Source organism: Sinocyclocheilus anshuiensis, unplaced genomic scaffold (genome assembly GCF_001515605.1).
Source record: "Sinocyclocheilus anshuiensis isolate Anshui unplaced genomic scaffold, SAMN03320099.WGS_v1.1 scaffold4498, whole genome shotgun sequence".
NCBI lineage: Eukaryota > Metazoa > Chordata > Actinopteri > Cypriniformes > Cyprinidae > Sinocyclocheilus > Sinocyclocheilus anshuiensis.
In genome coordinates, this window is record NW_015554561.1 from 9,562 (window position 1) to 25,507 (window position 15,946).

The 15,946-nt window shown below is 39.4% G+C and overlaps 1 protein-coding gene and 1 pseudogene across 1 annotated transcript; one reads left to right on the plus strand and one right to left on the minus strand.

Annotated features, from left to right (window-relative positions):
• The window catches only part of LOC107671516 (trichohyalin-like), a 5,269-nt pseudogene extending 3,569 nt beyond the window's left edge, over positions 1-1,700 (minus strand).
• A 4,885-nt stretch (positions 1,701-6,585) lies between these two features.
• LOC107671519 (prosaposin receptor GPR37L1-like) lies at positions 6,586-11,026 on the plus strand. Its single transcript, XM_016464443.1, has 2 exons — positions 6,586-7,209; positions 10,021-11,026. Exons 1-2 carry the CDS (start codon positions 6,604-6,606, stop codon positions 10,924-10,926), a joined length of 1,512 nt encoding a protein of 503 aa, XP_016319929.1. The 5' UTR covers positions 6,586-6,603; the 3' UTR covers positions 10,927-11,026.
• Positions 11,027-15,946: the final 4,920 nt, after the last annotated feature.

A 15,946-nucleotide genomic window follows, 5' to 3' on the forward strand; every position in this document is an offset into this window, starting at 1 on the left:
TTGAGGTGAGAACACAGGAGGATACCGGCTCCACACGAAGGCTATAAAATCTAGCGAACGTGTTGGGGGTCGCCCAGCCCACAGCTCTACAAATATCTGTCAGCGAGGCACCACGAGCCAGCGCCCAGGAGGATGCAACACTTCTAGTAGAGTGAGCTCGCAACCTGAGCGGGCAGGGCACACCCTGCTGATATGCCAGGGTGATGGCATCCACTATCCAATGGGCCATCCTCTGCTTGGAGACAGCCTTCCCCTTCTGTTGGCCTCCGTAACAGACAAAGAGCTGATCCGATATCCTAAAGCTTTGTGTCCGGTCTACGTACCATCTCAAGGCTCGGACGGGGCAAAGCAAAGCTAGGGCTCGGTCTGCCTCCTCCGGGGGCAGCGCTTGCAGGTTTTACCACCTATCCCTGAAGGGAGTAGTGGGAACCTTGGGCACATAGCCGGGCCTTCAGGATTACCTGGGAGTCAGCCGGCCCAAACTCTAGACACGATTCGTCAACTGAAAATGCGTGCAAGTCCCCTACCCTCTTGATGGAGGCCAGTGCAAGCAGGAGCAGAGTTTTCATTGATAGAAACTTCAGCTCAACTAACTGCAAAGGCTCAAATGGGCCCTGCTGTAGTTCTCTGAGCACTAGAGTCAGTTCCCAAGAGAGTGTAGAGGGCGGCCGGGGAGGATTCAACCTTCTCGCCCCCCTAAGAAACCTGATGACCAGGTCATGCTTCCCTAATGACTTCCCTCCCTGTCCTTGTTACACTTGTTACATGTACTTACTAATATAATAACAATAAATTATACATAATTACATGCAAGCCAAACCCTAATCCTTTCCCTACCCATATAGTAAGTTCATGTAGTTAATTAATACTACTCAGTACTTAAATGTGTATTTACACTGTAACAAGGACATAAAGTGTAACCAATAATTGGTAATTGTATTGACAATTGAAAGAAAATGTTCTTTTAGAATCATTTTAAACAATGATGTGACTGTGATTTTTACCCGTGGTTTGAGGTTGACATTTTGATATTCTGTACTTTCCTCCATCTATTTCTTTAGTCATCTTCTCTGACTCCTGATGTCTGTTCATCGTCCTGTAAGAGATTTCAGTGATTTTCAATCAGTAACAGTCTCTGTGCATTCTTCCAGACTATGTGAAGCTCCATCACTGTTCTGTAGCTTTTGTGCCTGTTGTTTAGTTTTCTGTTTAACTCCAGTAGCTTGAATCTCAAGCTCTTGCTGTGAATCACTGAACGAACACTCTGATAACACTCATATGTGATAGAAATAAGATACTCTCTGGATTACTTAAAACAGATTGAACTCAATTATCCAAATGATTGAAAGAATGCTATTAAATGTTGAATCACTCTTATCTCCACATTCAGAATTTATGCAGCAGTTCTGCCAAGTCAAGTGAACATAAACCAAAAACACTTCACAAGAGACAACGTTTCTGCTTCTAAACACTGAACACATTTTGTTTTTGTTCTGTGACAGAAGATGAAAGTGAAACTGTTGCTCATACAGCTATTACATTCATAAATGAACTAAAGTCATTATTTAATGTTGCAGGTCACAATGAAGTTTCATATCACAAATATTAAGAGAGTATATGATACCTGTATTTTGAGGTTTCATCATGTAGACTTTTCTTTCCATGTTGATAAAACGAGAGCAGGAAGAAGTTTGTAGGAGTCGTCGTTCACTTTACAAAGGAAACTAACCTGTTTCTGTCTTCCGGGTCTGATAACTAGTGCAGGTCAAAGTTCAAGCTTGAGACATAATGTGAATAAATGACAAAGACAACAGCAGCTAACCATAAAGATATTCAATGACAAAAACAGATGGAGTAGAATCAATCTATTCGAGACATACGAGTCCTTATTTTAATTATGCATTTATGAAGTTATTGATGATTTTGCTCTCTTTTTTAGACATTGTATAATATGTTTCGCTATAAAAAGCCAGTTAAATCGCTCAGTGTGAGTAGATAGCAGCTCATTCTCTTGTTCTTCATCACTGACTGCCGTTCAGTCCTATTCAGAGAAAATCACAGTAGCTTCTCTCATCTATTATCAAACAGATATTTGCATGTGAACGAACAGAAATTCTACATCAGATATTTCTTTAAAGTACTAAGAATATAAATGAGATTTATCCTGACTCAGTAATTGGTTTATAGTCTGGCTCAGACCACAGAATCTCATCTATATCTCAGATACAGTAATGTTAGAGATGATGTGTTTTCTTAAGTCACTTCAATGACTGGATCATGTTTATCAGCTGGATTTATGTCTTAAAACCTTTAAGCTTCATGCAGAAGCTCATGGTCAAATACTCTTGCGTTCGGCGTGTATAAAGAAGTTTCTTGTAAAAAAAAAAAAAAAAGATGTATGGTGGTCAAGTGAGAATTATGTATGAAATATTATAAAATTTGACCGCAGTGTGTGTCACCAAATTAAATGTCAGTTATTACTCTTTCGTTTCCTTACTTTGCTGAACCTGCTACAGATTTCATTTATTTCTTCAGCATCAATCAAAGGTGATCTTTCTTTTTTTTAATTGGTTTTTAAGCACATCCTCTGCAGTCTTTTCTCTCGAGAACTGGTATTTGGTAACAAGACACCTTGTTGTGTTGGCTGTTGTAGACCTGAAAACAGAGGGAAAACATTCATACATAGATACCTGAGCAGATTATCACACCTAATTGAGCATCCCAGTCCAAAATAGGAATGCAAGGAAAGTCAACCAAATGTGAAGAAATGTTAAAGTCACTAGGTTTTTCAGTACAACACATTAAATAATCATCATAGTTGATAATAATTAGTAAAGGTGTCTACATTCTTTTTAAACATGAAGAGTAGTAACTTACTCATGGTGTCTGAAGTCTTGCTGGGCATCTCCGTCTTCAGGTTCTCGTAATCTTATGAATTTAACTTGATCTTTCATTTTTGGGAATATTTAAGCTTCGTAGTCTCAATTAGGTTCATTAAAGTGTTCCCATCAATTAAAATTTTTGCATATTTAGTGAAAATTATCAAAGTTATTTTCATCTCCTCAACAAACTCCAAACATATTTATTCTTATGCGACTTCTAAGCATCTGGTATCTTTCACTTAGACCAGTTTTGTGGTTTTAACAATCTGTTTAATCAACAGGAGTCGTAAAATTATTATAAAGTAAGAGTTATAAAGTACATGCAGACAGTATGTTACTATCTTGAATGAGATAAATATGTCTCTTTTGATAATTGATGGTGGGTGCAGTTCTTTCTGATGAAAAAGCGATTAATGAAGCTCGCAGCGACCTCTGTTGGTGAAAATAATCACTACACGAGTGCTCTGGTAATCAGCTGGCTAAAATCTTGAAACATATGGTAAAATAAAACATCTGGGAAAAGGTCTTGAGGTAGCAACCGTGGTTTACGCGGAATAATTAACTCCGGGCCCGTAAATTGCCTTAATATTGTGGCCACATTAACACGGCGTGCGTGCTTAATTTTTTTCTACAATTCTGTGGCCGTCGTCATTAATTCATTATGTAATGCACACCTTAATGTAATTAGATACGTGTTATTTTCATAGCTTTTCAAAAATAGTTTATTTGATATGTATTTGTTATGCTGTCTTTCTTACCTCAGATATTCGCGCTGCTCCCGCTCAAAAGTCCCGCTGCTTGCGTTTGAATGTTTGTAACGGTTTATCCGCGCGACCACTGATCTCGCGCGAAAAAGATTCACGTGCTTTGCGTAGCGTTACGTAACTTGCGTACCAAGCCCAGAAACCTTCGGCCTGGTTTAAATGTTTTTGTTTTGTTTGTTTTTATGGTCGAAACAATACAATAATATTATTAATAATAAAAAACAACTATAAGAAAGAAATTTAAAGAAAGTTGCTGATGACACACACAACACAATATGCATCACAGTTAATGACATAATGGTGTTCCTCATTAATATAAACATGTGCCTCACCTGAACATGTCTAAAAATGTGTTTTGCCAAACAGATTCATTTTAAATAATTTGCTTTTGTCACTTGCCAAGTTCTGAGCTGATTTATCTGAGGTTTGAAAGTTGAATGTGGTATGGAGAAAAATTTAAAAGGTTGTACAGTTGTAAAATATGAAGATATTGAAAAAAAGTCTGTTTTTAGGGTTAAGAATTTAACTTCACCGAATAGCTTCTTGTTCATTTATGAACATAAAACTAACTTCTAGTCATGGGGTCCAGATGAAACACATTGTATCAACTGTACTCGAGGTCTAAACATTTTGGTTAAACTGATGGAGGCCACAACTGCATCTTATATAATAACTGAATAAGAGTAAATTCACTGATACGGAGTATTTGTAATTAGTGGTTTACTAATGTAACAAGCAAACTGTGTTCTAACTGTACTCAGTCTAGTCTTTACATACATCTCGGAAAATGTTCATGAAAGAGCCTCAACTGTTTTCTTAAATTACCAGTCAAAAGTTTCTGAACAGTAAGATTTTTTATGTTTTTTTAAATTACTTAGTCAGTAATAGATGACCGCTTATCGTTGACATTAAGCTCTGTGAACGTTCTTCTTGATTAAACTGTTTCTCTCTCTGCTACGCATGATGCGTTCAAATGAATGAATAGATGTATTAGAAACGATATATTTGCTAATGTATCAGTCCTCACGGCTCCGGTGATCAGTAGAGACTTCGGTGGGATTTTACTGACATGTTAGCGGTGAAACTATGCCAATGACTCAAAACAGGGACGCGCCAGTCAATGGAATACGTTTCTGTCATTTAGTTTTTATATTTTTATAAATGTTATACATTGTATTTTTTGAATTACTGAAAGTTTGTTGAAACCAGACTGACAGTCCCACCTACTGGCTAAAGTTAAAGCTAGGGTAGGCAATTTTTTCTTAAACTGGTTTAAAGTCCGTTCACATTCTGAGGCAATCAATCATTAAAGTGGTCTAAATGTATATAACCATCTTATATTAGTAGCCTCAGGACTATAAAATGTTCGTCCAATCATTGAATTCAGTCCGAATGCAATGATTCGATGTTCCTGCCTGTCAATCTATGTATTTGCATACATCAGAGCAGCCAATAGCGTGATTTTGGGGCGTGGCTAAAATAGAAGGCGGAGCCAGAGGACGTTTAGCAGGTGTTACGGTTGAACTGGCCTTAAAGGGATAGTTCACCCAAAAATGAAATCTCTAAAAATGTGTTGTCAGGTCAACACACACACACACACACACACGAAGTGTAATAAGTGTACACCTTAGGCACACAGGATGAATAGAGATGCAGTTGTCACTGCTTTAGGATTAACAGAGCTTTAGATAGCCTAGTTTCCATGTACTTGTCTAGATCATCTCTGAATAAAGAAAATAGAGGTTTAGAGCCAGTAAGTGAAATCTAGCTAGAAACACAAATTAAGTTAGATTTTCCCATATTCTCTTTTGAGCAGTCAAACAATCCAAAGAAAACATCTTTACGAGAGAAAGAGAAGTCGCTTACAAAATGAGATTTTGACAACTATAAAGATAACTATAACAAGAACTATAACTACAACGGTTTAATAACCACTCCAACTCTAGAAGAGTGAAGTTCACCACAACTATAATAACGTTAGCTTGACTTAAAAGCTCAAATATAAGAACGTTTTCATTTGAGCCATGTTTCAGCAATACACAACATCCATGTTTGTAACTTCAGCGTTTTTATAAAACCTAAAATTGAGAAAAATGTGTAGTTACGTGGAAAGGTTTGACAGCCCCGTTGACAAAAAAACTAAACGACATCAGAGTTTGTAATGGTTTTACAGGTTATAATAGGAATCGTACTGGTTTTGGAAACCGTATGGTTTCTGTTCGTCGTCTTCTATTGGTGGCTTGTTAAAACCACTAAATCTTAATGAAATCTGTCCCAAAACACTCTACAGGAAACCATTTTTAATGGTTATGTTGATGGTTTGTGGTATTTGTAGTGGAAAGCATCAGAATTTCTGTGATGGTTCTATTGTTGTTATATGTCATATGTTATATGGGGAAGTCGTGGTCTAATGGTTAGAGTCGGACTCATAACCCAAAGGTTGCGGGTTCGAGTCTCGTACCGGCAGGGTTGTAGGTGGGGGGAGTGAATGTACAGCGCTCTCTTCCACCTTCAATACCACGACTGAGGTGCCCTTGAGCAAGGCACCGAACCCCCAACTGCTCCCCGGGCGCCGCAGCATAAATGGCTGCCCACTGCTCCGGGTGTGTGTTCACGGTTTGTGTGTGTTCACTGCTGTGTGTGTGCACTTAGGATGGGATAAATGCAGAGCACTAATTCCTAGTATGGGTCACCATACTTGGCCACATGTCACGTCACTTTATATGTTTCCAGCAGGGAGGTAGCGTCACATGGCCACATTTCCCAAAACTTTCCACTTTCTGTAAGCAAACAGTGTCGATTATGTTCCAGAAGGGGGCAGGTTTTATCCTGGCGCTCTTCAGGAGTTCACTCGAGAGCTGGAAGAGAAACTGGAGGAGCAGAACTTGTGGAGATGATCAGACTGGAGCTCTCGCTCATCCGCAGCACATCGCCTCATCATTCAGCAGAGCGTCGCGATGATGCTGCGCGTTTTATTCGCTCTGATTGTGTTCGCCGGCTCCGTACAGGCGGATAAACGCGCGGCGGAGATGAAGACGAGCCTGATGCGGTCACCATCATCATCATCATCATCATCATCCTCAGCGCTGGAGCTGAACGCCTCCGCAACGCATCGCGGTGATGATGAAGAGAGTGATGAAGACGCGCGAGCGCCGAGAGTCCCGCGCGGCTCCAAACACAAGCAGCAGCGCGAGCGGAACGCGCACCGAACCCCGCGACCGCATCCCGACCCCGACGCGTTCTTCACCACGCCGCGAGCGTTCAACGGCTCGCTACGCGTGCATAACCCGCTGTTCCCGCTCACGGACGAGTCGTACAGCGCGTACGCTGTCATGCTGGTCGCGCTCATCGTGTTCTCCGCGGGCATTGTGGGTAACCTGGCGCTCATGTGCATCGTGTGGCACAACTATTACCTGAAGAGCACGTGGAACTGCGCGCTGGCCAGCCTGGCGTTCTGGGACTTCACGGTGCTGTTCTTCTGCTTACCAGTGGTCATCTTCAACGAGCTGACCAAGAGACGACTGATGGGAGATCTGTCCTGCAGGGTAGTGCCATACGTGGAGGTGTGTGACCAATCTAATCAGCAATCAGTCAATTAATTAGGCAACCAATCAGGCAGTCTGCTCATATGTGACTCTGGAGCACAACACCTGCCATAAGGGCCAATTTTGTGAAATTGAGATGTATACATCATCTGAAAGCTGAATAAATATGCTTTCCATTGATGTATGGTTTGTTAGGATAGGACAATATTTGGCTGAGATACAACTATTTGAAAATCTGGAATCTGAGGGTGCAAAAAAATCTAAATATTGAGAAAATTGCCTTTAAAGTTGTCCAAATGAAGTTCTTAGCAATGCATATTACTAATCAAAAATTAAGTTTTGATATATTTACGGTAGGAAATTTACACAATATCTTCATGGAACATGATCTTTGCTTAATATCCTAATGATTTTTGGCATAAAAGAAAAATCTATAATTTTGACCCATACAATGTATTGTTGGCTATTGCTACAAATATACCCCAGCGACGTAAGACTGCTTTTGTGCTGCAGGATCACATATGTATAATATACACGCATCTGTCTGTCAAGGAATATGTTCTAAGAACGTTTTGAAATGTAACTTTTAAAAATGTACAAACGTCCAGCATTCATGGAACATTCAGAAGTAACGTTCCCATAATGTTTGTAAAATTATAAAATAGAATGTTTGAATAACCAATAATTTTTTTTTAGAACATTAATGGTGTGATTGTTCCGAGAACATTCAGAAATAGAGCTTTACGGCAACATTAGCAAAACGTTCATACAGCATACGTTTTCTATCAAAAACCAAATTAACATGGTACCATGTCTAAGAAACATGCTAATACCACATTACTTTTTTTTAAGTGAACAGACTAAATAATTTTTCCCACACTTAAGAAAACTAGCCGTCATAATCAATCAGAGTCGGTGTGTGGCATTGTGGGTAGTTTCTTGAGTTCATTTTCCAGCCTCCTCTTTACAGCACCAGCTCTCCTGATTGTCATGTAAACGAGATCTCCGGGTAATTAGCGGCATTAATTGGGCATATTAGCGTGTTGAATGAGTGTTTAGAGTGTGTTTTAAGGGCAGGATTGTCTGCGGAGAGTGTTTGCCTGTCTGTCGACCCACTTCTGTGGCGCGAAAACATTTTATTAGACAGTAGTAAATTAACATATTAGATTAGATGCCAATCAAATCAACATTCTGTATAATATGCACCGTCACGTCGGAACATCAACCCTTATTTGTATCACACTTACTGACTAGTGATGGCGTAAAATGGTAAAATCGTGGTACTTTAATATATATACCATAGTATTGAATGATTGCATATTCATATACCATGGTACTTAGATGGTTTTCCAATGTATTTCAAAGAATACCTTGGTACTACATAGTATATGCTCAAAAAAAATGTGTATATGTGTCCAAAAACAGTGTATCACCATTGTATATATTCAAAAACACAGTAATCACGGTATCCAAAATCATGGTATTACTCTGGCAGATGTCCAAAAATCGTGGTTTTACCATGGTATATGTCCAAAATCATGGTATCAGTAGATGTCCAAAATAAAAAAAACATGGTATGACCATTGTACATGTCCAAAAAACATGACTTTGCCATGGTACATGTCCAAAAAACATGACTTTGCCATGGTACACTGTAGATGTAGATTTCCTAAAAACATGATATAACCATAGTAAATATCCCCAAAGATGTGTTTTTACCATTGTATATGTTCAAAAACATAGCATTACCATGATAGACATCCAAAAAGGAGTGGTATCACCATGGTAAATGTCTAAAAAAAAACATGTCAGCATAGTAGAGATCCAAAATACATGGTATCACCATGGTAAATGTAAAGAAAAAGTTTTTATCATTGTACATGTCCAAAAACAAGGTATCACCAGAGTAGATGTCCAAAAAAACATGGTATGACCATAGTACTGTGGATGTAGATTAAAAAAAAAAAACATTGTATAATCATGGTAAATATCCCCAGAAATGTGGTTTTACCATTGTACATGTTCAAAAACATGGCATCACCTTAGTAGACGTCCATAAAAAAAGAAGAAAAGGTTTTAGCATTATACATGTCCATAAAACATGGTATCATCATGGTAAATGTCCAAAAAAAAGTGGTATCGCCATGGTAAATGTAAAAAACATGGTATTACCATAGTAGATGTCAAAAGAAACATGATATCACCATGGTAAATGTCTAAAAAAACATAACACCACCTTAGTAAACATTCATAAAAAAAAAAGGTTTTATCATTAAACCCGCACGGTGGTGGCGCTGGCGTCCGTTTCGAGTTCCTGTGGCTCAGTGGTAGAGCATTGCGTTAGCAGCGCAGAAGGTTGTGGGTTCAATTCCCAGGGAACACACATACTGGTAAAAAATGTATAGCCTGAATGCACTGTAAGTCGCTTTGGATAAAAGCGTCTGCTAAATGCATAAATAAATAAATAAGTCATTATACATGTCCATAAAACATGGTATCATCATGGTAAATGTCCAAAAAAATGTATCACCATGGTAAATGTAAAAAACATGGTATTATCATAGTAGATGTCAAAAGAAATGATATCACCATGGTAAATGTAAAAAAAAATAGTTTTACCATGGTACATATCCGAAAACAAAGAATGACCTTTATCTGTAAAAAAAAAGTTTTACTATGGGACATGTAAAAAAACACAATTTTACAATGCTCTGCTCAAAAATGTAGTAGGCTACTACCATAGTTAACTGTATTGTACCATAGGTAAGTGTAGTCATAGTCATGTGATTTCGTGTCAGTCTGACGTGTGTTTGTTGACGTGTCTTTCAGGTGACGTCTCTCGGCGTGACCACGTTTACTCTGTGTGCGCTCAGCATCGACCGCTTCCACGCGGTGACCAGCGTTCAGCCGCGCCCGCAGCAGGTCGAGTCCTGTCAGTCCATCCTGGCCAAGCTGTCGGTGATCTGGGTGGGATCTCTGGTTCTGGCTGCTCCGGAGCTGCTGATGTGGTGTATGGAGCAGGAGGTGTCTCCGCGGACGGGTCTGCCGGTGGACTCGTGCGGTCAGCAGCCATCCGTGACGCTGCCGGAGACGCTGTACTCGCTGGTGCTGACGTACCATCAGGCCAGAATGTGGTGGACCTTCGGATGTTTCTTTTGCTTGCCGCTGCTGTTCACCGGCGCGTGTCAGCTGCTCACGCGACACGTCGCGGACGAGAACGCCAAGAGCATTCGTCCGTCGTCTTCGTTGTCTTCCGCATCTTCGTCTCCGAAGAAGAAGCAGCGGCGAGAGCGTCAGCTGACCCGCACGGTGGTGGCGCTGGCGTCCGTTTACGCCGTTTGCAGTTTACCGGAAAACGTCTGGAACTTCGTTCTGGCGTACTCGGGCGTGGAGGTGGGCGTGGCCACGCGGGCTCTCCTCGCTCTGATTGGCCAGTTCCTGTTGTTCGTGCGGGCGGGAGCGACGCCCATTCTGTTGCTCTGCATCTGTCGCTCTCTCGGCCAGGCGTTCATGGACTGCTGCTGCTGCTGTTGCGACGAGTGTCTTCCGGATCCTTCGTCGTCGACGACATCTTCGTCTTCATCCACTAACGCTACGGCTGTCTCCTCGTCCCTGTCTTCGCCCGTCTCCGTCCAGGAGGAGAAGCTGAAGATCGTGTCGGGAACGTCGCCCGCGGTGTTCTTCGATAAAGTGAAGGATGGTCCGGCCGAGCTGATCATCGGAACGCCGTGTTGATCTCGGAACGTCGGCATCAGTGTCCGTTAAAACTGTGAACGAATCCATCGTTAACACACTTAAAGGGACAGTTCACACAAAAATTATCATTCCGTTGCCATTTAAATGTTCCAAACCTGTTTTATTTTGTGTGCAGAACACAAAAATGTGTTAATAAATTATCGCAATACTTTATTAAATTTAAAATATTATAGAATAAAAATGATATGAGACAGAATGATCATGCCGTCACTCACCGCTGGATGAGGAGCGTTAAACGCAGAAACGCAATTTCCTGTTCCTTCGTCATCATCCAATCACAATCTTGTTTTCTCTTGATCATGTTTAGTGATTTTTAAAATCCTCGATTAGTTGCTGTATTTCAGTCTGTACGTCTGTTTTCTTTATAGATCCATCACTTCTACACTACAGAAATACAAATTGTGAACTTTATTGTATTTCATTGGAATTAATAACTAATATTTTGTTTATCCGTAAACATTGTACTGCTGGATGGACAGTTGCGGCAAACTTGAAAAAAAATAGTATTTTTATGCACTTAATTAATTTCTATCTTTAAATTGTCAGTGTTTAAAAATGAAAGTATGTTTTGGAAAAGCAGAAATCGATTTTTCGGATCAACTTTTATAAGTTTTGAAGAAGAAATGTTTTATTGAGTCTGTCTCACATATCAAAGACTGTCTGATTCGCTGCTGGAATTAAACGACTTGTGCCCGTTTACAAACTCTCAGCAGAGACAAACGACTCTATGAACTATGAGGAAATACTGAAAAAACTTTGCAACTTTAACACGTTAGATAGTAATGATTATAATAGCAAAGTGAACCGATGTAGATCATTAGGATCAAATCTTTTGTATTTCTTTTATTTTGTACTCTGTTGCAGTCAATAAAAGTTTCAAAGCGTTTGAATAAGTCGCAAACTTTGTATAAACTCTGTTTTACACACATAAACGCTTAAAGGATTTGTACTTATGTGACCTGTCTGTGTGAAAGAATTGGAGACACAGTTGAACTGCTGTCTCTTGGCCGTTCTGAAGTGATTTTCCTCCTACAGTAGATTCTCAGGAGGAGTCGTGGGGGCCCATAAGGCCTGTATTGTTCTCGAGCCGCGGCCCCCGCGCTGAATATCAATAGCGGCCCCTGAGCGGTTGCTACGCGACTGTCACACGCCAGCTTTCGGCATTCAGACTCCAAACAGCGGCGGATCAGAAACAGACGCAACATTCTCTCGGATCGCCGGTTGTCGTGGAGACGGGACCCTCGCGTTGATGTGGGTAACACGGAGAGGCTGTTCCGCGGGAGGAATGGGGTAACAAGTAATCTAGGGTGGATTAAACGCTCTGCGCTGTCATGAACTTTACAGAATGAGGTCAAGAGTGTGTTCTACACATTCAGGGAGGTTTTTAAAAAGAAGCTTCTGTAGCTGATTCTTGGGGAACGGTCTTTTGAAGTTTGTCGTGTGGTAACAAACCTGAGAACACAAGGGGTGACGAAATTTCCTTAAAAAGTTTTGCCGTTATACCAGATGATATTCAGGGAGCTACATATAAACATAGTTCATGCAAGTTTACAAAACTTCATCAGAAAGTGAAAACCGGCCATAGAAGAAACAGTTTCCACAACAGCGCCCCTTGTGGTCAAATTGTGTAAAATGTCAGAAATAAATATATTTTAAAAGTTTACAATTATTAAATGTTCAATATGTAAAATTTAAATACTCGTAATCAGACTACGGTTACTTTTTTTATGGATTACATGATTACATATTATTTACACAATGGCAATAAATTATTCATAATTTATTGATTCTCCCTAATTCCTCCGTTTCATAATGTAAATTTTCCCTTCTAAAATAGCCTTCCACTGATATACACTCAGAAAGTCTTTCAGTTTTGCGGACATTCAAAATTTCAAACATATTAAAATGCACAATTTCACAAACTTTTTTGCCATCTGATCCTCATTCACCTAATCTGAAGTATCCCTGAGATTTTTAAATAAATATATTAATAATGAAGTATCACATTGTTCACCTAATCTATTTATATTTGAAGTATCCCTGAGATTTTTAAATAAATATATTAATAATGAAGTATCACATTTTCATGTTCATTGGTTCTTTGATGTTGGTTACGGTCACATGACGTTTTTATGATTTCAATCATTATTAGCTTTTCATTAAACTCATAAACCCCCTGCAGTTTCTTCACAAACCCAGTTTGGAAAACCTTGACGTTAATGTTTAATGTACTTCATGTTGTTAATAACAACAAATGGAATATATTTTCTTTGTTCATTGGTTCTTTGATGTTGGTTACGGTCACATGACATGTTTTTATGATTTCAATAATTATTAGCTTTTCATTAAACTCATAAACCCCCTGCAGTTTCTTCACAAACCCAGTTTGGAAAACCTTGACGTTAATGTTTAATGTACTTCATGTTGTTAATAACAACAAATGGAATATATTTTCTTACTCTTTGTATTTTTATATCAATATGGTACAAATCAATGCGAAAAACGAGACCGGTCAAATGTAATCTAAAAGTAGTCCGATTATATTACCTAAAATGTGTAATGTAATGGATTACGTTCTGATTATTAATAAACAATTTTGTGATATATTTGTAAAATATTAAATATAAAATGAAGTATCGTTGACAATTTAGTATGTGTATCTGTTGTTAAGGAGAACGTTCGATTAGTGTACTGTTGCTATGGCGACCACCTTGTCTATTTAAAAAAATACGAAAATAGGCGAACAAATACAAGTGAAAATACAGGCTCTGATAAACCTGTAATCAATCTTAGAAGTTTACATCAAAATTACTACTACACATATTTAACACACGCTGACAAACGTGCAACATCACGACTACAGCTAACTCAAACAGTACACGTACATTAAAACGACAAAACATCATTTATGAATCGATTTCCCAAATGAAGCCGTCCCCAGATGTTCACAAAAGGAGGTTTTGTCACATTCAACGGAATTTTGTTCCTAAACTATGAACCCACACAGCGTCCCTCATAGTGGATTATTTTGTCATTCATGAATGACAACCAGCATCGTAAAAATACCAATTTGACACACACAGTACTGTGGTGTTACCATGTTTAAAACGTATTTTAATGACATGGGAAAGCACAGTACTGTAGTGTAAAAATAAGTTGTGTGAAAGTCTCCTCAGAGCCAGTGTGTGTTCATTATATATTAATTTAAGAGTTGTGTTTTGTGTGGGTTGACGGCTCTCTGACACGGTTTGTTTTGTCCCGCTGAAGGAGATGGAAGCTCCACGTGAAGCCCTCTCAGAGCCGCTCCAGATCACCGCAGGCTCGGCGGAACCGACCGTCAGCAGCGCCGCGTCCCGCTGGACATCCGCTCGTTAGCCCGCGCTCCGTCACCGTCTCCATGGCAGCACTGACCTCTGAACTTCTCACATCCTACCAAAACAGAGCCAGAGTCCAAAACCAACATCTGCGAGGGTTCCGACGGGATGGATGTGTGCAAACAGACCGCACACGAACCCCGTTAACTCTCTAAAACCAACAGCACGCGGGAGCGTTAGCGTGTACTTTTAAATAAAAAAAGAGCGCGAAAGTCGCCGATATACCGTTAAGTGTCCAACGCGGTTGCTGAAGGCTCAGATCTCTGATATTGTGTAATTTCAATCTAAAATCAATGAATATAATCACGTATTTAGGGACAAACGGATTGCCTTCTTAATTTAACATGTATTGCCGTGTAATATGCAGTTTTTTATTGTTCACGTCACAAGTAAACGTAAAGTTAATCTTCAGAGAATAAACTGTGCTGAAGAGACTTAATCTTATTTAATAATTAATCAGAGAAGTATTTGTATGTCTATACTGCCCTCTGCTGATGGAGTTAAAGACTTGTCTACTGCTCTCTGTTTAGTGCACAGCATATTTTACTACACAGTCCTATTTTTTTTTAAAGGTAAGTTGAGCACATTGCATTGTGGGATACGGTATAAATCATTAAGTATTCCATACGTACAGAAAATTAAACATGGGGCACAGTACATACTATATACTGCAGTAGTATGATAGTATGTTATTCTGAATGCTACTTTTCTCATCACATTAAAGTCAAAACCACCAAATTAAAACAAAAGTTTAACACTAAAAAGTTAACATTTTCTCTTTTATTTTAAAACGAATTTCATGAAGTACATTTTTGTCCAGTGAGTATCACTGAATTAGACCTGAAATCAAAACGGCATCGGCTTAAAGAAAGAAGAAACCGTGGTTCTGAGAGGGAAATCGTTTAATTTTTTATTTTTAAATAATCTGTAAATAACAAGAACAACATGTACAGTTATCCCCGCGGGCACGAGAGAATAGAAAGATCCCAAATGAACAACTGAACTGATCCGAGTCTGGTACGGAAACACCTGTTATGTGACGGCTTTAAAAAGTTACTTTATATATACCATATAAAGAGGGGGGGGGGGCATCATCAAGCTCGGTCCAATCACACGCTGATTATACAGTAACTATGGCAACCAGCTCCATCCCATAATGAAGTCATGCAGGGGGGAAAAAAATCACATGACTCCCCAGCAAACAAAAGAGCGCGACACTGCTACAAACAATATCAAAAAAACATTATGGCCACACGTAATTAGACATAAAAAATAATTTAATCAACACGCATACAGAAGACGATAAGAGCCCGGATGAGCTCATGTCCACGATGAACTGACGACAGGAGTGAACATGAGCTCCAACAAGAGCAGCAGAAAAACAAACGTTCTGCGATCAGCGTTGAATCGAGTAACGCAACACGACAAAGTGACAATCAGACCGTCATAATCAACAAAGTGCTCCACACTGCACACTTCATTAACAAAGCTAAAGACGACTTCATAAGTGACTTTGACCAAGTCATTTACGAACCTAACAAAGTCACGTAACATTTGGAATCCACTTTGCCAACAAAGTGAATTATGAAAATGACTTCATTGGTATAACTTCCTAAAATGATGTT